This window comes from Elephas maximus, chromosome 9 (assembly GCF_024166365.1).
Source record: "Elephas maximus indicus isolate mEleMax1 chromosome 9, mEleMax1 primary haplotype, whole genome shotgun sequence".
In the NCBI taxonomy this organism is placed as follows: domain Eukaryota; kingdom Metazoa; phylum Chordata; class Mammalia; order Proboscidea; family Elephantidae; genus Elephas; species Elephas maximus.
Genome location: NC_064827.1, coordinates 74,001,789 through 74,028,262, shown reverse-complemented (window position 1 = coordinate 74,028,262; position 26,474 = coordinate 74,001,789). Strand labels below are relative to the sequence as shown.

Genomic DNA, 26,474 nt, shown 5'->3' with positions numbered 1-26,474 from the left:
GGCAGTCAACAGTATTCATTGAGCACCTTCATTCCCACTACTGAAATAGGCACTGTGTAAGAAGAAGATACAAAACTCACAAATACTTAATTCCACAACTGTTTTTAAATACATCTGAAAAGATCTTTTTTTCCCCACAACCAAAAGATAATCAAATAAATAAAAATTAAAAAAAAAAATGGGACTATTTCCGCTAAAGGATGATTTTTTAAATAAGTATTAGCTTTTGAAGTTAAACAAAAATCAGATTTTTACTAAATTCACAAAGAATCCAAGAGGTAACTACAATAAGGATATAACCATTTCTCTTCTGCAAATATAGCAGAGGTCTATTCATAGAAAATGTGTGGCACAGCAAAAGAGATTTACGTGACATGTTCCTACTCTCACGCTGCCAGAATCAGTTTATCAGCACATCTTCAAGGGCACAAGAAAGTTTACCACCTCTCAGGTAAAAATATTAAAATGATTAACCTGTACTTCTTTCCATTAGTATTACATGAATGCCCAACAATTAATCCAGTTTAGCCTTGAATGCAGTCTCTTACTACCCTTGATGATATTTAAAAATGTTTGTTCCCAAAAAAAATACCGCAGATCAATTCTTTTTCTGACGCGAGGGTCAGCAGGAAAACAGGTTGTAACTATCCATTGTTGATGATAATTACCAGAAAGTATAAATTAGAAAAAATGAGAAAGTTTTTAAAAAGTCAGATTATTGTTAACCTTTAAGAATTAATAACATTATGTTAAGAGTTACCAGAGAAATTAATCTGTTAATGTACCTTAAGAAATGCTCGATTTTAGTATGGAGAAAAATTCATTGCCACAAGGATTTACAGGTCCCAAATACTGGTTTATAACACAAATGCTGATGCAACCTTAACTGGAGATACATAACAACCACGCAATGACTCTTGGAGAGATAATGAAAAAATTCTTACAAATCCAAAATTTAGTAGCACAGGCATGCAATTAAGAAGATAAGCTTCTCACGTTTTAGAGCCAAGGTAATACAATTAAACTTTTTAATGTCAATATGCTCCTCATGTTTCAGAGTGAAGGTAATACATACTATTTAACGTCAAACAAGAACTTTAGAATAGGTTTAGGTATGGCTTTATTTTCCTCTTTAGTAATCCACAGAAAAAGGGACTTCTTGGAAAAGACAGATCTTATCGAGCTCTTTTATAACAAAAAAAGTCTTCAAAAAATTCCCACTTAAATAGTAACTGATGACTACCTCTGAGTATCATGCTTGATTTGAAAAGAGGAGGGAAACTTCCATGCTAAATTCTATAAACTAACATGTTCATGACATACACGCTGCTACATTTCTCAGACAATCTCTGCACATGAAGAAAAAACAAGGCTGTTAGGGTCAAAAGAGGGATTGATTACATTCAAAGTTTCAATGCCTGTATTATTTTGGATCAACACAAAACTGGTACGGAGGAACAAAACCAGGTTATGCAAAAAAAGAAATAGCTGTTACGCTGATAAGGTGTTTTTTCAGGTAAACCCATACATTAAATCCTTTGCCTTACATTTTCTTTCTTCAGGATCAGGCTATGGTACACCAATAAAACAAGCCAATTACATATAAAGCACCAAAATGTCATCCCTGACTGTGCTTTAAGAACTCTGATTAAATTAGCCCTAATTTAGTAATATTTTAGTTCAATCTCCAAGAAAGATAATTTAATAAGAGTTTGATATGCATTTATTTCACATACTTTAGAGGTCTAATGATAATCTGATCATACTGAAAAATCATAAACATTATGGGCAGCCTACAGCAGAACTTTAGCACACGAGTTCTATAAAGACACTCAAAAGCAGCACCAATTTAACTAATCATTCTGAAATCTTTACTTAAAGAAAAAGTCATTTGTTAAAATAATGTGAAATGATGAGATCTTCAAGTAGGCTTTACTTTAGCTGGAAATATACTCAATAAAAAAATCTAGGCTGTAAAGTTCAACTACACTGTGGAAAACCATGTTGCCCTCATGCAGATAACGTGTATAACACCCTTCTTCAATATGCAGGAGAAAAGATAGGAAATGGGTGTTTTCACTTTTAGAGTCCCATTATATTAGCATTTAATCCTGATTAAGCAGTTGTATCAGTAAACAGCTAAGAAAACGCTATGCCAAAAATGCCAAAATGCATATAACCGATAGGATAACTTTCCACAAACATATGCCTTATTAACGACAACGATTTAAGTTAATTAACCGTAAACTGACTTATAAAACTGAAACTATGAAAAGGAAATGTAACACAACATAGCAATAGCTCAGTTTTAAATATGAATTTGAGTTAATATTTTGCACTAAAGCTACGTATGAATTTTAAATGTTACTAATACATACAAATCAATCATGGACTCAAATGTTATGAATGAAAACAGAAGTCTATGAAGGAAGATCATGAAGGTTTTTCTCCCCTACTCATTTTGAGCTTTTATAAATCTACTTAAAAGCCTTCCATATAGACTAAAATATCACCCTACACAAAATCAAGGCAACACGTCTTTCGTTTAAAAAAAAAAAAAGTTGCATGTGTGCCTCCTTGGTAAACAAAAACCAAACTCATTGCCATTGCCATCGACTCATAGCAACCCACAGGACCCAGCAGAACTGCCCCATAGGGTTTCCAAGGAGTGGATGGTGGGTTTGAACTTCCGACCTTTTGGTTAGCAGCCGAGTTCTTAACCACCGTTTTTTTTTTAAACTACTTTTCAAACAACAGGTTAATGACAAATACAGTTCCATTCATCTTCCATGGCTTTTGTTCTTCCTAAAGAAAGCAGCTGGAAACACAGACACAAAATAGGATTTACTACTGCAGTCCCATGTACGTGAACACAGATGTTTACTTGAATAAAAATAGCAATATGCATTGTGAAACCCTGTCCTTGACAGCCGCCCCCCCGCACCCCGATGAAAAACGACAAACACCAAACAGATCTCAAATTCAAGTTAGAACATGATTTTAAACTAACGGAGCAGCAGTACGATGATTACTTAACAAGAGATCTCCCAGGGCATTGGCTTCCAAGATAAATTTTTAAAAAATCCGCAAGTAACCATAGGCATAGAGATGCTCCTAAGAGCAGGAGCAGGTGGTAAATACAGTGTGGATGTTACAAAAGCGTGGGGCCAAAGTACTACGAAACAGTGGACAGCGAACTCCTGGAAGACTGGGGTTATCTCCTCGGGCTCAACACCTAGTATCCTGAAGACTACTGAGAATCAAACGATGAGAACGGCAATGAGGTACTGGGGGCAGGCGGGGTCAGATGCTTCAAATAGATGGGACGAGTGTAATACCGGGGACACTTTAACTGCAGGCAGGGAAGATGAGACAGAAAGACCAAAGAAAGATAGCACAGTTAACACTGAAAGAAAGCAAGTCTTTCAAATTAGGCACAGCCCAGGAAGCTAGCCTAAGGCCCACGCCAGCCTTTAAGGCACAGATACAGGCCCAGACGGCCATGGGGAGACGTGGAGGGAAACTGAGGCGGACCGAGCGCCCACATTCCCAAAAAAGACCGGGGCCAACACACGAAAGCCAAGCTACAAACCAGCTTTGCGGGGGGGGGGGCGGTCAGAGGAACGGACGTATACGGAAGACTCGGAAAGCAAACACCCACAGAGACAGGGGGAACCGGTTTGGGCAGGGGCTCCGCGGGCACTCCTGCCTGCGCATGCGCCCTCTCCCCTCCGTCTCAGATCCCCCTCCCCCCAATCACGGCTCCCCTCAGAATCTGGCCCGTCGAGGGAGCTGAGCTCAGCCTCACCGGCCCAGCCCCGAGGGATGAGAAGACAGCTTGGCTTCCCGTAGGAGCTGTCCAAAGATCTCCCCCAGGGGTGGATGGGAGAGTAGGAGGAGGACGTGAAACGCGGCCCTACCCGACCCGCCGTTTCCTCCTCCGCTGCCGCCGTTCGCCGTCCCGGAGGCTCCGCCGCCTTACCCTCCCAGTCGCCCTCCCCTCCGCCCGCCCCGCCCCCCACTCACGTGAGAAAGGCTCCTTCCGCCCTCCGCCCCGCCTTCTCCCCTGTCTCATAGGTCCGGGGCGGAGCCGAGAGGCCACATTGGCCCGAAAACAGGCGGTGGGGGCAACTTCCTTTCCTCGAAGCCCTGCCTGGGTTTTTTTCAGAGCGCCTTGGATCTCTGCGCTTGCGCGGAGGCTGCACCCTAGGTGCACGGTGTCGGGTTGTGCTCCGACTGTGTTTGGATTTGGGCGGGCAGCAGTGTGACTGTGGCAGGTACTGAAGGAGGACCAAACGCAAAACCCGACTCATATCGACCCTACAGAGTAGAGTAGAACTGCCCCATAGGGCTTTCAAGAAGCGGCTGGTGGAACCGAACTGCGGAGCTTTTGGTTAGCAGCCGAGCTCTTAACCACTGCGCCACCAGGGCCCGGGAGCAGGACAGGCGGTGGGAAAGGGCTGAGTTGGGTAGCACCTGTTAAGCCTAAAAGGAGGTACGACTCCAAAGAGCACTGGTCGGGGATGGAACAAGGACTCATCGTTCAATGCTGCTCAAGTGCTGTTTGAAAAGCGGCACTTAACAGTGTAACAGGGATTGTGCTAGGTCCTTTTACGAGATCTCATTTCGGCTTTACCACAAACCTCTGAGAATAGTATGATTTTTCTCGTTTACAAAGAATCCAGTCTAGAGGTCAAAACTTTTCCAGGGTCATTGCCTACAACAGAGCTGCCTTGAGGTACTTCAGACACAGTTGACCAAGGTTGTTTTGGAATGTTATTCAAAGATGGGGCTGAGATTTGATTCAAAAATCACTGAAAAGCGAAATACGGAGCCAAACCAATATAATGTTTGAAGTCCCTGTCCTTAATGAATTTAAAATGTAGCTGGAGGAAAATGGGATGTATACATAACAAAAACAATGATTATTTATGGTAACAATCATTATGATTACTTAAGCCTTGATAGGAAACCCTGGTGGCATAGTGGTTAAGTGCTACGGCTGTTAACCAAGAGGACGGCAGTTCAAATCCGCCAGGCGCTCCTTGGAAACTCTTACAGGGCAGTTCTACTCTGTCCTACAAGGGTCGCTATGAGTTGGAATTGACTCGATGGCAGTGGGTTGGGTAAGCCCCGATAAGTTAAAAATAATTCTACAGCTTTCCTTTACTCTTCCCTTTTCTTTATTCAAATAGCATATACTCCATTCCTGGTGAATGAGTCATTTGAAATGTTTTCAGTGGATATTGCATCCAAATGAACCAGGGAAAAACCAAGAAAAAGGTGTGATCTGTTGCAGGCCCTCTTTGGAACTTCCTATTTCAAAATACTTTCGTTTCTTTTCACACTATACAGTTAAATAATAAATAATATGCACCCACTTTAATATATTTAAATAGTAGATAAACTATAAGGAAGAAAATAAAAATCCCCTGACAAAACCACTTTTAATATTTTAGTGACTACTCTTTCATGTATTTTTTTGATTCATTTGTACACAGCAAATCTATCTGTAAATCTTAAATAATTTTTTTAAAATAAAATTTTATTGAAGAATCAGTACACACACCTTAGATAAAAGTAGAAAATACAGACAAGCAAAAAATAAAGATAAACATCACATTGCCACCACCCAGAGATCACCACCCTGTTAATATTTCAGTGCATATCCTGTGCGTGAATACATTTTTCAATGAGATCACACTGCTCAGAAATCTGCATTTTTCAGTTAATAGCTACCTATTCATTTTAGTAATTTTTTCATATAATTTCTAGATCATATTAAAAATTTGTCAACCCAAAAATATCCTTTGTAGCTGGCTTTCACAAATAAGCAGCATCATTTAAATAAGTTTTCCCCTCACCTAATACCTAACTTTATCCAAATTTTGTCGACCCAAATATATTTACAGCTAGCTTTCCCAAATCACTATCCAATCCAGGATCAACCACTGCATGTGGTTCTTGTCTCTTAAGTCTTTTGAAATCTAGCACTTGAGGTGAAAAATAAAAAGACACTGGTTTATTGAAGGGACAGACCACTTGAAGTGAAAAATTTCCTATAGCTGGACTTGAATGGTTGTTTCCTCAAGGTCATTGAATTTGTTTCTCTAGACCTTGTATTTCCTGGAAACTGACAGTTCAATCTCAAGACTCAATGAATTTAAGTAAAAAATTTTGGGATTCAAGTCAAACATTTATAGTCCATGTATTATTACATTAGATGCAATACATAACATCTGGTTGACATTTAATGATACTAATATTGACCACTAGATTAGCGACGACATATATGCTGTTTTTATCATGGACTCCATTTTTAATACAGACGTTATACAGTCCATCTAGGCACTAATACCTTATTCATTTTCAATAATTCTGGCTTCTAAATATGCTCAACTCATTTACAGCATGTGGCTTTGTACCTCAGAGTATATGGTGTGTGCGGGGATAGAATACGGAGCTGATGCGAGATGAAGGGATGTGGTAGGCTGCGGCCAGAACGGAAAGTATGAATGCTAACATAAGGAAAATGAAGTTCAATCTATAGAAACAGAGGTGCCCTTGGAGTGACAATATTAGATTTCAGTTTTTTTAAAGTTCACTATGGTGAAGGAGGCAAAATGGGGCAGATAGAATTGTTTGGAGGCTGCCTGACACCAAGAAAGCTTGAACTAGGGTGGTAGAAAGGAAAAAGAGAAAATAGGATTCAAGAGGTATTTGGAAAAGAAATAGCGAGAAGCCAGTGAGCAACTGGATCGGGAAGAAGAGGAAAAATGTCTCTAGAACGATACTCTAAGTTTTCTGGTCGGGAGGACTGCGTAGTTGATGACGTTTACCAACACAACGACTACTGGAAAGGAACAAAAGCAGGTCTGGAGAAGAACTTGAAATAATTAAAAGATACATTAACATTGGGACAACCAATTGAAGATATCTTCTAGGCAGTTGGATCTGGAGCTCGGGAAAGCTAGCTGTCTGGGCTGGAGAAACAGATCTGTGAGCGATCACCACGTACTTGGTAACGAAAGCCCCTGGAACACAAGTGATCGCCCTGGGAGTGCTTAAGGAGAAGGGGGGAGAACCCCAAGGCAGGATCCCTGGTAAACTCAAAATCCAAAAGCGAGGGGAGTAAACACGCCTTCTGCTTTCCGAGCCCCACCGCGGCGAGTCCACACCCCCAGGCGGGAGGGACTTACCAAGGCGTAAGAGCGGAGGCGCCCTTCAAGCCCACGCAGGCAGCAGGCGCGGAGGTCCAGCTCCAAAGAAGCCGCTCAGAACTGGGCCCAGAACAGTTGGCTCTCGCGTAGCAGGACTGTCGTGGGCCCCAGACGCCGAGAAGCTGCCGCACCTAACGACAACTACCGGACACGCCTGAAACGGATCCCGCAGCACTCAACCCGCGCTCCGCCCACAGCGCTGAAAGTCCCTCTCGGGGCCCCGTCACCCTCCGAGCATTCCGATTGGCGGAGAAGACTATGGGACCTGGAAGTTGTCTTTGTCCGGGGAGGGCTGCCCTTCCGGTTCCGTTGGGTCCCCCTTTGGCTCGGGTACCCTGCCCCTCCCCCTTCCCGGAGCCCCGAGGGGCCGGAGCTCCTGGCCGTGCCGAGTCCTGACAGCGGCTTTTCCAGGGGGTCTGTAAGTGCGGAGGTGGACGGAGAGCCGGGCGGGGGTGCGCGGTCTCTCAAGATGGAGCTCCCTTGGGGCCCTGGATTGGCCGGGACCTGCACAGGGTTAGGGATAGGGGGGCTGGCCTAGGCCCCGGGGGAGTTAAGGAGCCCTTGGCCCGGCCCACGCGGCGCCCCGCCCCTTTCCCTTCCTAGACTCGGGAGTGGGGAGCCTGACGATGCCCCAAAGACCGCCTTCTGGGACCCCAGCCCAGGGACCAGGAGTCGGCTTGGCCACCTGACTCTGGCATTTTGTAAAAGGCGCCAGAGCTGAGGCCCTGGGAAAACGAACCCCGGGAACTGGCTCAAGGCAAGGCCTCAGTGCTAGTCCGTGAGAATCACTAGGAATTACTGTTACCCTTTTTCCTGGGTTTCCCCTCAAATCGGCAAGTGACTATAGCAAATTTTATATTACTGGCCCTATGCCAGGCACTGGGATTCGTAAGATAGCCTTCCAGTTTTCAAGGTCAAGTTGGGAGCCAGATGTAAAAAATAACTGCTTCTTCCAAATACAAAAAATAACTGCTTCTACAATATGTATGTGTCAATCACATATTAACTCCTAGGACAGTTGCTGGGAAGGCTTCCAAGAGAAAGTGACTTCAGAACTGTACTTTTCAAGAGGATAAGGTGGAAAAGAGCTTTTCAGGCAGAAGGAACAGCTCTAATGCCACGGGGTAATAACCGAACATAACTTGTATGTGAAGAAACGGAAATGGGGAGTGTCATAGGATAGGATATGAGGCTGGGAAAGTAGACTAAAGTCCAGATAGTGTAAGGCCTAATCCTAAAGGAGATGGTAGTTTTTGAAGAGTTTTGAGCAGGAGACGGATATGGTCAGATTTGCACTGAGCAAAGCCATTTTATTTTGGAGGTCAGCCTATGGAAAAAGAATTTCCATTAACTGAATCTGGACTCTTTAGCTAAAGTCTAGGGACTCCTATTAGAGATTTTTTTGAAGGGGTAATGAGAGCAGCCTGATGAGAGATAATGAAATCCTGAGATAGAGTTATGACAGAGTTACTGAAATGGAGGCAGGGGAATGGTGTCAAGACTCTATAATTGAATGTTGAGGGAGAGAGAGGTATGGAAGCTGATTCTTTGGTTTTAAACCTTTGCCATTTGAGGAATGGTGATGCCATTACAGAAGTAAAACCATAGCTTATTGTAGATTTTAAGTTCATTTTTTAGACATGTCGAATTAAAGGTTTAATGGAATATCCATATGGAGCTGTCCAGCATAGCGTTGGAAATGCAAATTTGGAGCTTAGGCTATATGTTGTGGCTAGAAGTAAAAGGTTTGAGTCATCAGCATAGAGGTGGAAACCGTGTGATTAGCTGACATAAGGGAGTGTTGAGAAGGAAGGAAATATTTTCATGGTAGAGAGAGGAAGAGGAGCTAGTAATGTAGCCAAGGTAGTAGCAGAAACAGAGGTAGGAGATGAATATAAGAATACAGAGTTCCAACAACCAAGGAGTCCCAGAAATCAAAAGAAGAGAATTTCAAGGAGGGACCATTGGTCAGTTCATTAGAGAATTTGAAGAATGAGGGAAGAAAAGAAAAAGATTGCATTTCTTTATTAAGAGGTAATTAAGAAATTTTTGTAGAATGATGAGGTGATGGTATATGAAATAATGGGAACCTTGACTGGTTTGGTGTTAAATGAAAATGAGAAATGGCCGCATATGAAGACTTTTACAAAGAAAATTGATTGGTTTTGTTTATAAAGCAAATGCTTATAGACCACATACTTGGTATTGTTCTAAGCTCATTAAAAGCATTAACTCATTTAATTTTCCGTAACAGCCCTATAAAGTACCATTTGATAGATGGGAAACCTGAAGCACAGAGTGGTTAACTAACTTGCCCAAGGTCACACAGGTAATGAGTGAGGAGGGTTTTAATTCCAGGGAATCTGGCTCTGCAGTCCATGCTTTTACCTGCTGCACTATGCAGTGACTGAATATGGGAGTCAAACAAGTGGGAAAAACTCAAGGACAGATAGACTCATTGATAACAAGTGGAGAGGTTTGGAGGGAGACCCAGGTTGAGAAGAAGGTAAGCTATGGATTTGTTTTATATATGTATATATATATTTTTTTTTTCTCTCCTTTTGTCTTAGATCTTCTTCCACTTTATACTGTTTCTTCCACTCACATGCTTTCATCTATCACTTACTAAGTATAATCAGGTCTTCTCTTCAGCTTTGATCCATATATTCAGGTAACTCATAGATCTTCATATTTATGTCACATAGGCTTTTCAGGCTCAACATTTTAAAGACCAGATTCATGATCATCCTCTGCAGTATTCCCTAGCTTAGTGAAGGACAACCAGTCAAAGATATCCAGCCTCTCAAACCAAGTGTTTTGGAGTTATCTTGACCCTTCTTTTGTTCCCCACTTTGGTCATTAAGTCCATTGGTTCTTTGTTTGAAATACCCCTCATACCTTTTCCTCTCTCCATCCATATTATTGTTGTCTCTGTCCAGACCTTCATCATTTCTGTCTTAATCTGTTATAGTGATAGCATATCAGCAGTTTCTTTGCCTCCACATCCACTACTCTCCAAGCCATTCTCCATACACTTGATTTTTGACTTACCGACTTTTAGATACTGCAAGAGTTTAGGCACTGTGCATTTGAAGTGATAAGAAGTAGCCTAGTGGATGTATTTTTGAGTAGCTTGAATTGAGGTTAAGTTTGGTTAAGGTTGACCACAGAGATGCTCACTTAGGAATTTTTAATGTATAGAGGGTAATAAAACATTGAAAAACCAGACAGACTTTTTGAGAAAATAAGCCTTGAAAAAGCATAGCAAAAAATCAAGGACTGAGTTTCGAGGATATCCCAACCTAACGGCAACTAACAAGATAATTTAGTGAAGCTTGGGGAACAGACCAGCAAAAGAATGGTGGAAAACTGAGGTTAGTAGTTAAGTAACTTGCCCATTTCTATAGAAAAGTTTAAGAAGAATGAATTAGATCTATATTTATTCAACATATATCTGAAAAACAGTAAGTGAAAAAAGCAACTTGCAAAACTATGGTTAGTTTATGTATAAGAAACGTGTTTGCATTTTCTATACTCAGCATGTAGAAGGGTTAGTTTAAAAAGGGAAGGGGGGAAGAAAAGTCTGGAAAGACCAAACTTAGAACAGAGTACTGAGTGGAAGTACTCTGGGAAAAGGGACTTTTACTTTATCGACAATGTTCAAAATTTTTCAAGGAAGGATATATTCCTGTATATATTACTTACAAGTAAAAGCCCCTGCGCATCTGTTAGTTTGTTGTACTGTGGAGGCTTGTGTGTTGTTGTGATACTGGAAGCTATGCCACCAGTATTAAAATACCAGCAGGATCACTCATGGCAGACAGGTTTCAGCTGAGCTTCCAGACTAAGACAGACTAGAAAGAAGGACCCGGCGGTCTGCTCCTGAAAAGAATTAGCCAGTGAAAACCTTATGAATAGCAGCAGAACATTGTCTGATACAGTGCTGGTAGACGAGCCCCTCAGGTTGGAAGGCACTCAAAAGACCACTGGGGAAGAGCTGCCTCCTCAAAGTAGAGTAGACCTTAATGGAGTCAAGCTTTTGGGACTTTCATTTGCTGATGTAGCAAGACTCAAAATGAGAAGAAACAGCTGCAAACATCCATTAATATTGGAACCTGAAATGTACAAAGTATGAATCTAGAAAAATTGGAAATCATCAAAAGTGAAATGGAACTCATAAAATTCAATATGCTAGGCATTAGTGAGCTGAAATGGACTGGTATTGGTCATTTTGAATTGGACAATCGTATGGTCTACTATGCCAGGAATGACAACTTGAAGAAGAATGGCATTGCATTCATCATCAAAAAGAACATTTCAAGATCTATTCTGAAGTATAACACTGTCAGTGATAGGATAACATCCATACGCCTACAAGGAAGACCAGTTAATACAACTATTGTTCAAATTTATGCACCAACCACTAAGGCCAAAGATGAAGAAATTGAAGATTTTTACCAAGATCTGGAGTCTGAAATTCATCAAACATGCAAATCAGGATACACTGATAATTACTGGTGGTTGGAATGTAAAAGTTAGAAATAAAGAAGGATCAATGTTTGGAAAATATAGTCTTGTAATAGAAACGATGCCGGAGATTGCATGATTGAATTTTGTAAGACCAACAACTTCTTCATTACGATACCTGTTTTCACCAACGTAAATGGCAACTACACACATGAAGCTTGCCAGATGGAATACACAGGAATCAAATCGACTACATCTGTGGAAAGAGATGATGGAAAAGGTCAATATCATCTGTCAGAACAAGGCCAGGAGCCGACTGCAGATCAGACCATCAGTTACTCATAAGAAAGTTCAAGTTGAGACTGAAGAAAATTAGAACAAGTCCAGGACAGCCAAGGTACAACCATGAGTATATCTCACCTGAATTTAGAAACCATCTCAAGAATAGATTTGACACGTTAAACACTAATGACTAAAGACTAGATGAGTTGTGGAATGACATCAAGGACATCAGGCATGAAGAAAGCAAGAGGTCATTAAAAAGACAGGAGAGAAAGAAAAGATCTAAATGAATGTCAGAAGAGACTGAAACTTGCTCTTGAACTTTGAGTAGCTAAAGCAAAAGGAAAAAATGATGAAGTAAAAGAGCTGAACAGAAGATTTCAAAGGGTGGCTCAAGAAGACAAAGTAAAGTATTATGATGACATGTACAAAGGCCTGCAGATAGAAAACCAAAAGGGAAGAACACGCTTAGTGTTTCTCAAGGTGAAAGAACTGAAGAAAAACTCAAGCCCCGAGTTGCAATAATGAAGGATTCTAAGGGGAAAATGTTAAATGACTCAGGAAGCATCAGAAGAAGATGGAAGGAATATACAGAGTCACTATACCAAAAAGAATTGGTCGATGTTCAGCCATTTCAGGAGGTAACACATGATCAGGAACTGATGGTACTGAAGGAAGAAGTCCAAGCTGCACTGAAGGCACTGAAGGTTCCAGGAATTGACGGACTACCAATTGAAATGTTTCAACAAATAGATGCAGTGATGGAAGTGCTCACTCGTCTATGCCAAGAAAGAGGAAGACAGCTACCTGGCCAGACAACTGGATAAGATCCATATTTATGCCTATTCCAAAGAAAGGTGATCTAACCAGATGCGAAAATTATCGAACAATATCTTTAATATCACATGCAAGCAAACTTTTGCTAAAGATCATTCAAAGCCACTGCAGCAGTAGATCAACAGGGAACTCCCAGAAATTCAAGCCAGATTTAGAAGAAGATGGGGAACGAGGGATATCGTTGCTGATGTCAGATGGATCACGGCTGAAAGGAGAGAATATCAAAAAGATGTTTTTCTGTGTTTCATTGACTATGCTAAGGCATTCAACTGTCTGGATTATAACAAATTATGGATAACATTGCGGAGAATAGGAATTCTAGAACACTTGATTGTGCTCATGAGGAATCTGTACATGGATCAATAGGGGGTCATTTGAATACAACAAGGGTATACTGCATAGTTTAAAGTCAGGAAAAGTGTACGTCAGGGTTGTGTCCTTTCACCATACCTATTCAATCTTTATGTTGAGCAAATAATCTGAGAAGCTGGACTATATGAAGAAGAATGGGGCATCAGGATTGGAGGAACACTGTTTAATAACCTGCGTTATGTAGATGACACAACCTCGCTTGCTGAAAGTGAAGAGAACTTGAAGCACTTACTCAAAGATCAAAGACCACAGCCTTCAATATGGATTACCTCAACAAAGAAAACAAAATTCTCACAATTGGGTCAATAAACAACATCATGATAAATGGAAAAAAGATTGTGATCGTCAAGGATTCATTTTACTCGGATCCACAATCAACACCTCTAGAAGCAGCAGTCAAGAAATCAAAAGACACATTGCATTGGGCAAATTGGTTGCAAAAGACCTCTTATAAAGTGTGGAAAAGCAAAGATATCACCTTGAGGACTAAGGTGCGCCTGACCCAAACTGTGGTGTTTTCAGTTGCCTCATATGCATGCGAAAGCTGGACAAATGAACGAGGAAGGCCCAGGAAGAATTGAGACCTTTGAATTGCAGTGTTGGTGAAGAATATTGAGTATACCGTCAACTGCCAAAAGGACGAACAAATCTGTCTTGGAAGAAGTACAACCAGGATGCTCCTTAGAAGCAAGGATGGCGAGACTACATCTCACATACTTTGGACATGTTATCAGGAGGTGTCCGTTCCTGGAGAAGGACATCATGCTTGGTAAAGTAGAGGGTCAGCAAAAAGAGGAAGACCCTCTACGAGATAGATTGACACAGTGGCTGTAACAGTGGGCTCAAGCATAGCAACAATTGTGAGGACGGCGCAGGACCAGGCAGTGTTTTGTTGAGTTATGCATAGGGTCTCTATGACTCAACAACACCTAGAAACAACAACGAAAGTCAAAACAAAGCAAAAAATTGAGAACTTAGAGAATGTCATGTCATGAAAGTAAGCCAATAGAAGGAAAGGAATCACGTTTATAGAAAGAGTGTAGTATAATACTACCTCTTTGAAAAATAAAGTGTCAAGAAGGAACAAGCAGAAGATTTCAAACTAGTCAGGAGTGCTAAGGTGAAAGATAAGGTAGGTGAGAAACAGACTGACATACAGCCTTAGAGTTTATTATACAGAATAGAAAATCTTTGCTCATCAGTAGTTACTAAAGCATTTGAGATAAGAAACTTGGGTACTTTCTCACTGCCCATAGCACAGCAGTGAACATGGTCTGACTTAGAATATTTGCTAGTCTTTTTTGGGTTACTTCTGTTTGAACAAAGGGAAATATTCAAATCAGTTGGCACATTTGTTATGGAAGTAATTATGGAAGAACTGTATAAATATAAAGAAAGAAAAAGTGATCTTATGTGAGACTATTCCTACTACATTTATGTTTGAGAAATAGTACATTCAAAACTTGCTAATAGAAATGGCAGTATTCCAGTTTAATTGCTGAGAAAATACCTCAAGTGGATTTTTTTGCCCTTAACTTCCTTTTTTTCTTTTTATTCACATACATTAAAATGCACAGCTCTTAAATATAGTTTGATAAGTTGTAACCAACATCCAAATCAGGATATAGAACATAATGTTCATCATCCCAGAAAGATCCCTCTGTTCCAGTATCCCCTCCCATCGCCTCCAGGCAAGTACTGGCTACTGTTCTGATGCCGTTTATCTAGTTACTGGATTCTTGACAAGAGACATAGAAGATGATGGTAAAAATTCCTGCTGTTTTTTGCTTTCCTGTTAGTCTGAGGGAGTCCTGGTGGCACAGTGGTTAAGAGCTCAGCTGCCAACAAAAAGGTCGACAGTTCAAATCCACTAGATACTCCTTGAAACCCTATGGAGCAGTTCCACTCTGTCCTACAGGGTCTACAGGGTTGCTATGACTTGGAATCGACTTGACAGCAACAGATTTGGCTTGGTTTTTGTTAGTCTGAGTAGGAGCCCTGGTGGTGCAGTGGTTAAGAGCTACGGCTGCTAACTAAAAGGTTGGCAGTTTGAATTTACCAGCCATTCCTCAGAAACCCTATGGGGCAGTTCTAATCTTTCCTCTAGGGTCACTTTATGAGTCAGAATCGACTGGACAGCAGCAGGTTTGGTTTTGGTTTATTAGTCTCAATGGAGCCCTGGTGGCACAGTCATTAAGAGCTCAGACTGCTAACCAGAAGGTTGGCAGTTTGAATCCACCAGCCACTCCTTGGAAACCCTATGGCGCAGTTCTGCTCTGTCCTATAGGGTAGCTATGTGTTGGAATTGACTCCATGGGAAAGGGCCATTAGTCTGAGTAGGAGTTCTCGTGGTGCAGTGGTTTAAGCCCTCGGCTGCTAACTGAACGGTTGGTGGCTAGAATCCATCAGCAGCTCTGTGGGAGAAAGATGTGGCAGTCTACTTCCATAACGATTATAGTCTTGGAAATCGTATGGGGTGGTTCTACTCTGTCCTATAGGGTATCTATGAGTTGGAATCAACTCGATGGCAATGAGTATTAGTCTGAGTATTCAGGATATTCCAGTTGTTTCTTCAAGTAGGATTTTAGAACCTTGGGGCCTGAAGAGGCTTTAATCATCATGTAGATGAAGAAAGATAAAGTGACTTATCTCAGGTCTTGCAGCATGTGATGAAACAGAGCCTACTTTAGAGCATATGCCTCCTTACTGTTGCATATTCCTGTGCTCTTCTGATTTGTTTCCCTTTGTCAGGAACTCAGCTGGTAGTACTCCATTCCTGTCTTCAGCAGTTCTCTCAATTTCTTTTGAGGAGAAATTGGACCAGACCCTGATCTCTTAGGCTTTGAAGATTGAATAACCATGGTGAAACAATAATTTGAAAGCAATTTTGTGGATTTTGGAAAAGAATTGCCCATCTCTATTTTTTTATGTAATGAAGAAATAGGCAGTGGCAAAATCAGGTCTATCTGGAAAAGTGTGGATAGTGTATCGATAGTATGATGAAGGGGAGGATCAGAAGAATTAATCTGCCCTTGCAATGCCCCAGGCAGTAGATGGTAAGGACCTGAATCATGGAAATGACAGTGAGAATGGAGAAAGAGCTAATTTGGGAATCATTTTGAGGATAAAGCGAGCAGAATGTGGTGACCAATGCACTCTTCAGCTTGACCAGTTCTTTATCTTCTTTCAGGCACTAAAAACCCTGCTATAATCTAGAATTATGTGAGTGATTTTTATGAATATTATGAATAATTACCATATTTAGAACTTACATTTGGGGATTGTGAAGTTGAGTATGTTTGTAATTCTTATTTTCTTTTATCTGCAAATGGTATTAAGTTACAGTCTACAAAAATGAATACCCAAAAGATGGCAAAATAAGAGAAAGTTAAAATAGGAAGGGAAAACAAAGGTAAGGGCATGAAATGTAATCAGGAATATGACTAATACATAAATGGCTTACCATTAAAGTCTTCTCTACTTAACACAAATTTGGCTTTAAGTTGTAGTTCTATTTTTGTTTTTAAACATAAAGCTTTTATTTAAGAAGACCAGACTTATAAAAAAAAGTGTACAAATTATAACTGTAAAGCTCAGTGACACAAATTTGGTTCTAAGTTGTTCTTTTATTTTTCCTTAATGTAAACCTTTTATTGAAGCATAATATAAGTACATAGAAGTATACAAATCATGAGTGTACAGGTCAATGGATTTTCTTGGGTGTGAAGAGGGTAATCTGAACATTTACACAGTTCACGTTACCCTAAGATAAAACTGTTTCTAGTGTAGTTGTCTCATGCATAAATCTTTGGATTAGACAATTTGGGCACAAGTTCCAGCTCTAACACTTAACACTTTAATCCTCTATTAAGTTTGACAAGTTATTTATGTTCTCCAAGCTTGAGTTTCCTCAAATACAAACTGGGGATAATAATAATTTTTTTTACCTCATAGGGATTTTAATGATCAAATGGGTCGAGTTAGTTAAAGCACTTAGCACTATTTCTGGCACACGGTAAGGACTCAGTAAAGATTAGCTGTCATTTTGCTTTTTAAAATTAATCCTTTTTACTTTATTTTAAAAAGGTTTTTAAAAAAGTAGTTTAAATTTTGGTTTTTCATTCTCGAAACTATTTTAAAAATAAATCCCAGAATGAAATTTTCCCTAGGATACTCAAAAGAGGACATCATGATAATAAAGAGCATCTCTACCGTAGCTCGGTAATAATTTCATAGGGAACAGTAAGAATTAATTATTCAGCTCATTTTTGTTGAGTGAGTTATGTAAAGAGTAAAAGTTGGGCCTTGCCCTCAAGTAACTAACAGTCTATTAAGGAAGAGAAACTAGTGACAGCAAACAAGGGATAAACTGTGTGGCATGGAAATAAGAGCGTATCAAAGGGAAACAGTAAAGTGGACTGACACAGTAGGGAAAACTTCCTAAAATAAATGGAATAAATTTTCCTTACATTCTTGCACTACAGCAGATCAAAGCAGGCACTTTCTTGGGATGCCACTTTGACTGCTCCTGTGACTTTCAATATTCAATATTTAGAGAATTTCTTGAGAACTGATGGTTAGGAAGTAAACAAAACCATACCCTTTATCTTTGGAGCATCAAGGAACAATTGTCCCTGAGGATAGTTGTCTAAAGCATTGTGAGTACTGTCCTATAGTGGAAGCAGTTAACATTCATTTTTGGGTGTGAGGAGAAAAATACTGACTTGTTGGTGATCATGGTCAGCTTTAATGCATTCGGGACCAGCTAAACTCTCATAAAGAATGCGACTCTTGTTTGACCACTTGAAACAACAATTATTTTTATTATAAATTTTGGTTATAAATTAGAACATTCATTGTTTCCAGAATGAGTATATTCCAAACTAAAAAACCATCCCTATTGGCATCGAGTTGATTCCAACTCATGGTGACCTATAACAGAGTAGAACTGCCCCATATGGTTTCCAGAGAGCAGGTGGTGGATTCGAACTGTTGACCTTTCAGTTAGTAGCTATAGCTTTTAACCATGTCACCACCAGGGCTTCAAGAATACGTTAAGCTACTGTAATTGCTAAGAACTGACCAGTGATAATATAGTTTTGTTGCTTTAAATTACCAATTCAGTCCTTATATCTTCTTGATATTTCATTTTTATTTGATTCTTATCATCTTGATAAAAATTGGTTTGCCTTTTCTCTGATCCTACATGTACTTTTCTATATTCCTTCTGTCAATGCAGTTTTTATTGTAATTATTCATTATTTGTACATTCTAAATGTCTTACAAAAGGAAAGCTTATATCTTCTTATGCATTTTTTTAATCTACCAGTGCTATACCAGTTCCCCATCCTAAATTTTACCTCTGTTTCTATGAAATTCTCATTCAGTCGAACTCCCAAGTGTAGAACCTTTACACGCAGACCCCTTTATTTTTTCATTCTCTATATCCAGTTATCAAGCCCTTTGAAACATCTTTTGTTATTTTTCCTTGCCCCTTATTCCTGTTTTCATTCCTTTCCAGGTTCTCATGGCCTCAGTCCTGTAATGTTTCTATAGATGCCAAGCCTCTTCCTAACAACAATTCTTCCTTCTTATCTCTGTTAAACTAATCCTATACATCCAACAAATGCAAACTGAGCACCTGCTATGTGTTTAGTACAGTGTTAGGGATTGGGGAACACACCAGTTTGAAAGAAGAGGATTTGGCCAGTAATGGGACAAGCAATATGGCTATAGTAACATAGAATTTGAAGCAAAAGGAAAGAGTGTTTTGCCCCAGAAGATACAGGTTCCCAGCTTCACCCCACTAAATAGGATAGAAATGTTCCCTCAAATATCACAGAGCTCCCTGTTTGGAGGAGAAGGCTTATAGTTAAACAAGTATTTAATAAAGTGTTTTGAGTTTAATGATAGAAGTACAGGGTGTTATAGACATAGTAGCAACAACTGCTCTAGTCTAAGAAGTCAGGGAAGGCCTTCTCAGAGGAAGTAAAACTTGAATCAGAATTGCCTAAGAGGTAGAATTCCAGACTAAGGAAACAAACGTGTAAGGCCTAGAGTCAAAAGACTGCTATCATGCACCAGGCACTGAGGAATAAGACCTGCACTCTGCCTTCTACGAGCCTTTGCAATACAGAGTTAGAGGTTAACAGTATAAAAATTGGGCCTCGGGGTCCATATGTGACCAGGAGCAGCTGGTTGCCTCATCTGTCTCTTAACCAAGGGGGTGATGAATGCAAAAAAGTTGAAGGTAAACTTGTTAACGCGCTGAGGTTATACAGCTCTTTTTCAAGGATAGACCAGATACACATACTGATCTCACAGAAGACTAGTATATAAACATAGAATGCCAAGTTTATTATTTTTGCAATGACTAGTGGCCTGGAATTATCATGTTGGCATGGCTAACTCTTCCTTCTCTATAGGGAGACACATGGGAAGACAAGTTACGATCAAAAAATCATTTGGAGAGTGTAGAATCAGAACATGGGGACTTTCTCCAAAGGAATTGCTATATAAGGAGAGTAATATGCAGAGATTTGGCAAAGACACCTCCGGGCTTCAATGGGTTATGCCATTGTTTACCTTAATTATTACTGTTGTTGTTGTTAGGTGCCGTCCAGTCGGTTCTGATGCATAGTGACCCTATAGGTTTACTTAATCAGTTCATACTCAAGAGATTACCCTTGATCCAGGAGGCAAAGGGAAGACACTGAAGGATTTTATGCAGGGTGGGATACAATCAGATCTGTGTTTTTGAAAGATGACTGGTGGTGGTGTAGAGGTTGGATCATAGGGAACAGAAACTATAAGCCTGGAAAATATTTATGAAGAGATTTTAGTAGTCCAAATAATGAGTAATGATGGATGCACACGGATGGACCAGAGGAAAGAACAGAATCTTGTAGGGATTGATTAGATCTACCTTACTCGTACTCAGAATCCCATCAATTGGCTCACCTGATTTTTCTATATCAAGTATTTTTCTTTGAATATCAAGAAATATTTCTTAAAAGAGAGCTTAGATTGTTCCAGAATGCACAGAAAAAAGAACTGTGCCTCTGACACTGTCCAAAGTTTGTGCCTTTAAGTCTCTGATTTTTATTTTATCACGGAAATATTTGTTTGAATAAATTCACACCAGTTTAAACAGAAGAGGGGTTTGCCCAGAAATGGGGCAAGCAATGTGGTTGCAGTTCTTTCAAATACAAAGCAAAGGAAAAGAGTGCTTTGTCCTAGGAAAAACAGGTTCCCAGTTTCCTGCAAAAGAAAGTAGTTACTTCATCTTTTTTGCTTTGGTACATTTTAGTTTATTTTTGAAACCTTATGGAACTCTCATTTGAGAAGAAAAAAAAAAAAAAAAGCAATACTCTTGGACTAACTCAAGCACTCTTCTTATATTAAGTATTTAAAAAAGTTGACTGGATGCCAAGCTGTTGCACTGATACACATCCACTCCTTAGGTGTAATTGACACTTGATGTTGGTAACAAGTAATTTTCAGCTGCCTTCGAAAGCTGTTGTAGTAGCTTCCTCTTTCAAGGAAAATTTCTTTTGGATACATCTAAGCAGATATGACAACACAAATTTGTTTTTGGAAGGTATATCCAGGTTTCTTAATTGTTTGAATTTTCTTAAATTCAACCTTTTTACATTTCTGTTCTTTAGGTCTGCCAAAATGTCTGAAAGATCAGATCTCCTTCACTTCAAGTTTGAAAATTATGGAGATTCAATGTTACAAAAAATGAACAAATTAAGAGAAGAGAATAAATTTTGTGATGTTACAGTTCTCATAGATGATATTGAGGTTCAGGGGCATAAAATTGTGTTTGCTGCAGGTTCCCCTTTCTTAAGAGACCAGTTTTTACTGAATGATTCCAGAGAGGTGAAAATCTCCATATTACAGAGTTCCGAAGTGGGGAGACAATTGCTATTATCCTGTTATAGTGGTGTGCTCGAATTCCCTGAGATGGAACTGGTAAATTACTTGACTGCTGCGAGTTTTCTTCAGATGAGCCACATTGTAGAACGGTGTACACAGGCCCTGTGGAAGTTTATAAAGCCAAAACAACCAATGAATAGTAAAGAGGGATGTGAACAGCAGAGTGCTTCTCCCCAGTCGAAAGAACAGCAGGGAGATGCCAGAGGCTCCCCAAAACAGGACTCATCTTGTATTCATCCATCTGAAGACAGTATGGATATGGAGGACAGTGATATTCAGATTGTTAAGGTGGAATCTATTGGGGATGTATCAGAGGTTAGAAGTAAAAAAGATCAAAACCAGTTTATTTCTTCTGAACCCACTGCTTTACATTCATCAGAGCCCCAGCACTCCCTGATAAATTCAACTGTGGAAAACAGAGTAGGTGACATAGAACAAAATCATCTCCACAATTATGCCCTCTCTTACACAGGCAGTGATAACATCATCATGGCCTCAAAAGATGTCTTTGGGCCTAATATTCGAGGTGTAGACAAAGGCCTACAGTGGCATCACCAATGTCCAAAGTGTACCAGGGTGTTTCGTCACCTGGAGAACTACGCCAACCATTTAAAAATGCACAAACTCTTTATGTGTCTACTCTGCGGCAAGACTTTTACTCAGAAAGGCAACCTTCATCGACATATGCGTGTACACGCCGGCATTAAACCTTTCCAGTGTAAGATCTGTGGGAAAACCTTTTCGCAGAAGTGTTCCTTACAGGATCATCTTAATCTTCACAGTGGAGATAAGCCCCATAAATGTAACTATTGTGACATGGTTTTTGCACATAAGCCAGTTTTGAGGAAACACCTTAAACAGCTGCATGGCAAAAACAGCTTTGATAATGCCAATGAAAGAAATGTGCAAGACCTCACAGTGGACTTTGATTCTTTTGCATGTACAACAGTCACAGACTCTAAAGGGTGTCAGCCACAGCCTGATGCAACACAGGTCCTGGATGCAGGTAAACTGGCCCAAGCTGTCCTGAACTTAAGGAATGATAGTACTTGTGTGAATTGAATAGGGGCTTCATGCTCACTAGAAGTGACTGAGAACTGGGCAATAGTCTGAGTCTTTGTAGGAGTGACTTTGCTAGTTTGACTTCTCCAGAGCTCTGTTATACAGGTTGTGGGAGCTGAGTCAAAGCACTAATCAGGCAGCTTACCACATGAAGTGGTCTTGCCTTCCTTTTGCCCACTTCCGTTTTTTGTTCTGAATTATTTATCTGGTGATGTCTATTTTCCTTTCCCAAGAAGTATCCCATCTGTCTACCTAACACTGACTTGTCTTTCAGACTGACACTATTTTAGGCTTTTCACTGGGAACATTCTGAAGGTACCAACAAATTAATAAAATAACCTACTCTCCACTAAGAGATCCTATGCTAAGAGAAGTGAATGATATTTTTCTTTGGCAGAAAATAGGCTGAGGTATAAGGTAATACTGTTATTGACCTGAAATGAATATGTGGTAGAACTTCTGGTTGTGTGTTGATAATTCATCCATGTCTGGTCAATGAATGAATCTGCTTCTTACCATTTGTACTTGTCTTAGGGTTTGGTTATAAAGAAAGTATTTTGGTTTATTCTGTACCCTTTTCAACAGTATTATGGCCCAACTTCATGTCTTTGAATTGTTCATGTAAACCAGAGTACAATATTTTCAGCAACACTTGCAGACACCTAGTTAGGGATCAGCATGAGGAGTATAATCAGCAAAAGACAGAAGTATGATTATGCAACAGCACTTACATGGGAGGTATTCCTGGTAGGACATCCCACCAAGAGGCCAGATATTTATAATTAATGTGTCATTTACCTGTTGAGGAAACCCTGGTGGCGTAGTGGTTAAGTGCTACGGCTGCTAACCAAAGGGTCGGCAGTTCAGATCCTCCAGGCACTCCTTGGAAACTCTATGGGGCAGTTCTACTCTATCCTATAGGGTCACTATGAGTCAGAATCGACTCGACGTCACTGGGTTTGGTTAGGTTTTGGTTACCTGTTGATGGCTTTTTAAGTCAGGATTGCTCCAGGCACACTTAAAATGTGCTTAAGTATAATGGTCTCTCTAAAAAAGAGCTATTTGGGAGTGTCTAAACTTAGTTTGGGAGCCCTGGTGGCACAGTGGTTAAGAGCTAAGCTGCTAATGGAAAGATTGGCATTTCAAATCCACCAGCTGCTCCTTGGAAACCCCATGGGGCAGTTCTACTCTGTCCTAACAGGTTGCTATGAGTCAGAATCAACTCAATGGCAATGAGTTTAATGGGTTAAACTTTGGTTCAAGGCGTGCTGGTGGTACAATGGTTAAGCACTTCGCTGCTAACCAAAATGTCAGGAGTTCAAAACTATTGTGAGAGAAATAATGTAGCAATCTGCTTCTGTAAAGGTTAAATAGCCTTGGAAACCCTATGGGGCTGTTCTACTCTGACCTGTAGGGTCACTATGAGTCAGAATTGACTGGACAACAGGGGGAACGGAAAAATTTCGTTTCAGAGTTTAGCCATCAGAAAAGTGAGTTAGTCCATCAGAGTTTGTCCAATGTACTAAAATAATCTCATTTCCTAGTATACCTTAATTTCTAAAATCTATGAAAAAAGTGAGTCATAAGAGGGGCAATCAAAATTTTGCATTTAGATTTTCCTCTTGAAGGTATACAGTTCCACCTCCCCACCTCTGATAGATCGCTAATACAAAGTTGATCTTCAGCACATGTTATACTTCAGAAATAAATGTTTGAATGTTACTTTATTCTGTCCCAGGAGTTAGATTTAGATAACAAGAGTGCTAGCGTCCTTAGAGAATGTTAAAGAGATTATTTACTCCACCTCTTTCATTTTAAGTTGAAACATCCAAAGCCCAAAGAGGTGGCCTGGTCAAGGTAGATACGTGATTAAACGCAAGCTAATGTTTCCTTACTTATTCCTACTATCCTTGGCTTAAAAAGATCTAGTACATGATCAAGAAAAATACACTAGCAAAAAGCTCTCAGCTTTTTTACTGAGACTTTGTGAACAAAATATCACAGAGGGATTTATTTATGTTAGTTAATTGTTTTCTGGTTAGAATGAGTATTACACCCTTCCCAAGCAAGTGACTGATTTGCTGGGTGTTGGTTAGGGAAGGAAAGGGCATTATTGGCAAGTTAGAATAATGTGAGTATGATCTAAATGTGAAATTCATTTTGTCTGAAAACAGTGTTTATTAGTTTCCATCAAGCTTTTCTGTTATTTTTGAGCTTTGAGAGTGCATACACAGACAAACCAAAAATTAGGCTTAACTTGTACAGTTGGAGGGAATTCTTAAGGTTGTTATAATTTGATGAATTTGCATGTGAATATGATTTGAGGTATAATTTCTATAATTTGTTCAAATATTTAAAATAATACAGTTGAGTGATAAGACCAATAGGTACCTTATACCTGAAGTCACTCATTATATAGTCTAATGATGCTTGCTAGCATTCTGATTTTTATACAGTCCAGCCAAAGAGTACCCATTCTATGCAATAGTAAGGCACTAACATATCAATCAACATTTTGCATTTTTTCTGAACATCATTTTTCACAGAGAAATTCCAAATTGGAGTGCTTCTATTGCTTACAGTTATGTCTGGTTTGTTGTCTCTTTTTTGTTATTGTTGTTTTTTAAGCTGTTTGAAGACTAATAAGCGTGGGTTCAAATAAGATTGGTCTCTGGCTGGAGATTGTTCCTGGGTTCAGTTAGTCATTCAAGAAATATTTCCTAGACACCTACTCTTGCCAGGCACTATACAAAACACAAAACACCTACTGGCGTATACAAAACACTGTGGATATGAAGGTAAGATTGATACAGTCACTGTCCTCAGGAAGCTTATAGGCTCATGTGATCTTAGTGACACAATGTCTCAATCTGATTTTATACTAGCAATAATAAAACTGCCTTGCTTTCTTTTGGAGGCCTCCGGGTGCAGTGTTTAAGAGCTTGGCTGCTAACGAGGTCAGCAGTTTGAATCCACCAGCCACTTCTTGGAAACCCTATGGGGCAGTTCTACTCTATCCTATAGCGTCTCTATGAGTTGGAGTTGACTCAACGGCAACAGGCTTTGGGTTGCTTTCTTTTGATCACTTAAAATCGGCATCTTGATAGTTTTGTCTCATTAAGGCTTTTTCTTCTCACTTTTTCCAAATACAAATCACTGAAGTGATTTAGTTTCCTCCGTTTCTTGACTGGAGAGGTGTTATGTTTCTGTGAGACATTTTCTTAATTTTGGTGAGACCCTAATATCTCTCCTTTTTTTGTTTATACATGTTGCTTAGATTGTATTGCAAAATGGTCAAGTTACTGATATCAAATATGTTTTATAGGGGAAGATGACTTTCAAAACTAGTCAGATCCCTGTACAGGAGGAGGATTTTTAAAACTTTAGTCATTCATCATTCATATTTTATGGATCCCCAGGATAACTAAAAAGGACTTATTTTATCATAGTTTGGTTAAAAAAAAAAAATTACCGTGCCTCAGTTATTTATTTATTATTTAATTTTAAACACAAACTCCAAACTGAAGTGGGTCTGAGGTAAATCACATGTGGTTTTAATTTGTTTAGTTTTTTTAAATTAGAAGATCTATAAATGGGAGTGATTAGTATCACAACTTCTAAAATATTGTCCTAAATAACCAACCTAGACCATCTTATTTCAGCTCATGAATAGCTGCTCTAAATCTGTTGTATGTTAGACATACTATGAACTACCTCTTCACTTATTATGAGGAAATTTCCTTAATAAAAGTGTGATAATTAAAGCTCTGGTGTCAGTGGTTTATTTTCTCATTCTTTCCTTTCTTGCCTTCCTTTTCAATTGCTTGAATTTGAATCCAGAATGTCTTCTTGATTCCTATTCTTTAAAAATGTATTAAGCATGCTGGGATCGCCTTCAGGAGAAAATGTGTGTTAAACAAAAATTATTGTTACTAGGTTCATTTGGAGGCCTGGTGGCTTAGTGGTTAAGAGCTGGGCTGCTAACCAGAAGGTTGCCAGTTTGAATCCACCAGCTACTCCTTGGAAACCCTGCTGAGCAGTTCTCGTCTGTCCTATAGGGTCACTTTGAGTCGGAATTGACCGGATGGCAACAGGTTTGGTTTTCCTTTTTTTAGGATCAGTTACTTCCCTGAGAGCACTTTGATTGCTAGAAGAGAGCAACTGCTTTTAAGCATTGGTTCAGATATTCCTTCATTGGGCAGATATTTGAGTGCCTACTGAGTGCTTGGGGGCAGTGGTGGTTCACTGGTAGAATTCTCACCTATGCAGGAGACCTAGGTAGGAAACCAGGTC

The 26,474-nt window shown here is 39.7% G+C and overlaps 3 protein-coding genes across 11 annotated transcripts in view; 2 read left to right on the top strand and 1 right to left on the bottom strand.

Moving 5' to 3' along the window:
- RABGAP1 (RAB GTPase activating protein 1) overlaps positions 1-7,421 on the bottom strand; it is a 176,176-nt gene extending 168,755 nt beyond the window's left edge. For 2 of the 5 annotated variants that reach the window (XM_049896827.1, XM_049896823.1), the window contains exon 1: positions 7,200-7,421. The gene's annotated coding sequence lies outside the window, so the exon portion shown is untranslated. Of the gene's footprint in view, positions 1-3,920; positions 4,001-7,199 lie in introns of those variants that run through there. The other 3 variants (XM_049896826.1, XM_049896828.1, XM_049896824.1) reach the window with 3 other exon arrangements.
- ZBTB26 (zinc finger and BTB domain containing 26) lies at positions 3,000-25,953 on the top strand. Of its 5 annotated transcripts, XM_049896836.1 has the most exons (3): positions 7,564-7,638; positions 8,234-9,726; positions 20,846-25,953. In XM_049896836.1, exon 3 carries the CDS (start codon positions 20,856-20,858, stop codon positions 22,179-22,181), a length of 1,326 nt encoding a protein of 441 aa, XP_049752793.1. In that variant the 5' UTR covers positions 7,564-7,638; positions 8,234-9,726; positions 20,846-20,855; the 3' UTR covers positions 22,182-25,953. The 5 variants fall into 5 exon arrangements, with proteins under 5 accessions (XP_049752790.1, XP_049752794.1, XP_049752792.1 ...); XM_049896833.1 differs by lacking the exons at positions 7,564-7,638; positions 8,234-9,726 and adding an exon at positions 3,000-3,284; XM_049896837.1 differs by lacking the exon at positions 8,234-9,726 and having other exon boundaries at positions 7,452-7,638.
- Positions 3,261-26,474, top strand: part of ZBTB6 (zinc finger and BTB domain containing 6) — a 30,425-nt gene continuing 7,211 nt past the window's right edge. Inside the window, exon 1 of the mRNA XM_049896841.1 lies at positions 3,261-3,284. The gene's annotated coding sequence lies outside the window, so the exon portion shown is untranslated. The remainder of the gene's footprint in view (positions 3,285-26,474) is intronic.

Coding starts and splice junctions, on each gene's coding strand:
- ZBTB26 (XM_049896833.1), top strand. CDS start 3,109: ATGCTCCTAAGAGCAGGAGCAGGTGGTAAATACAGTGTGGATGTTACA. Junction 3,285..20,845: donor ACGATGAGAACGGCAATGAG/GTACTGGGGGCA, acceptor TCTGTTCTTTAG/GTCTGCCAAAATGTCTGAAA.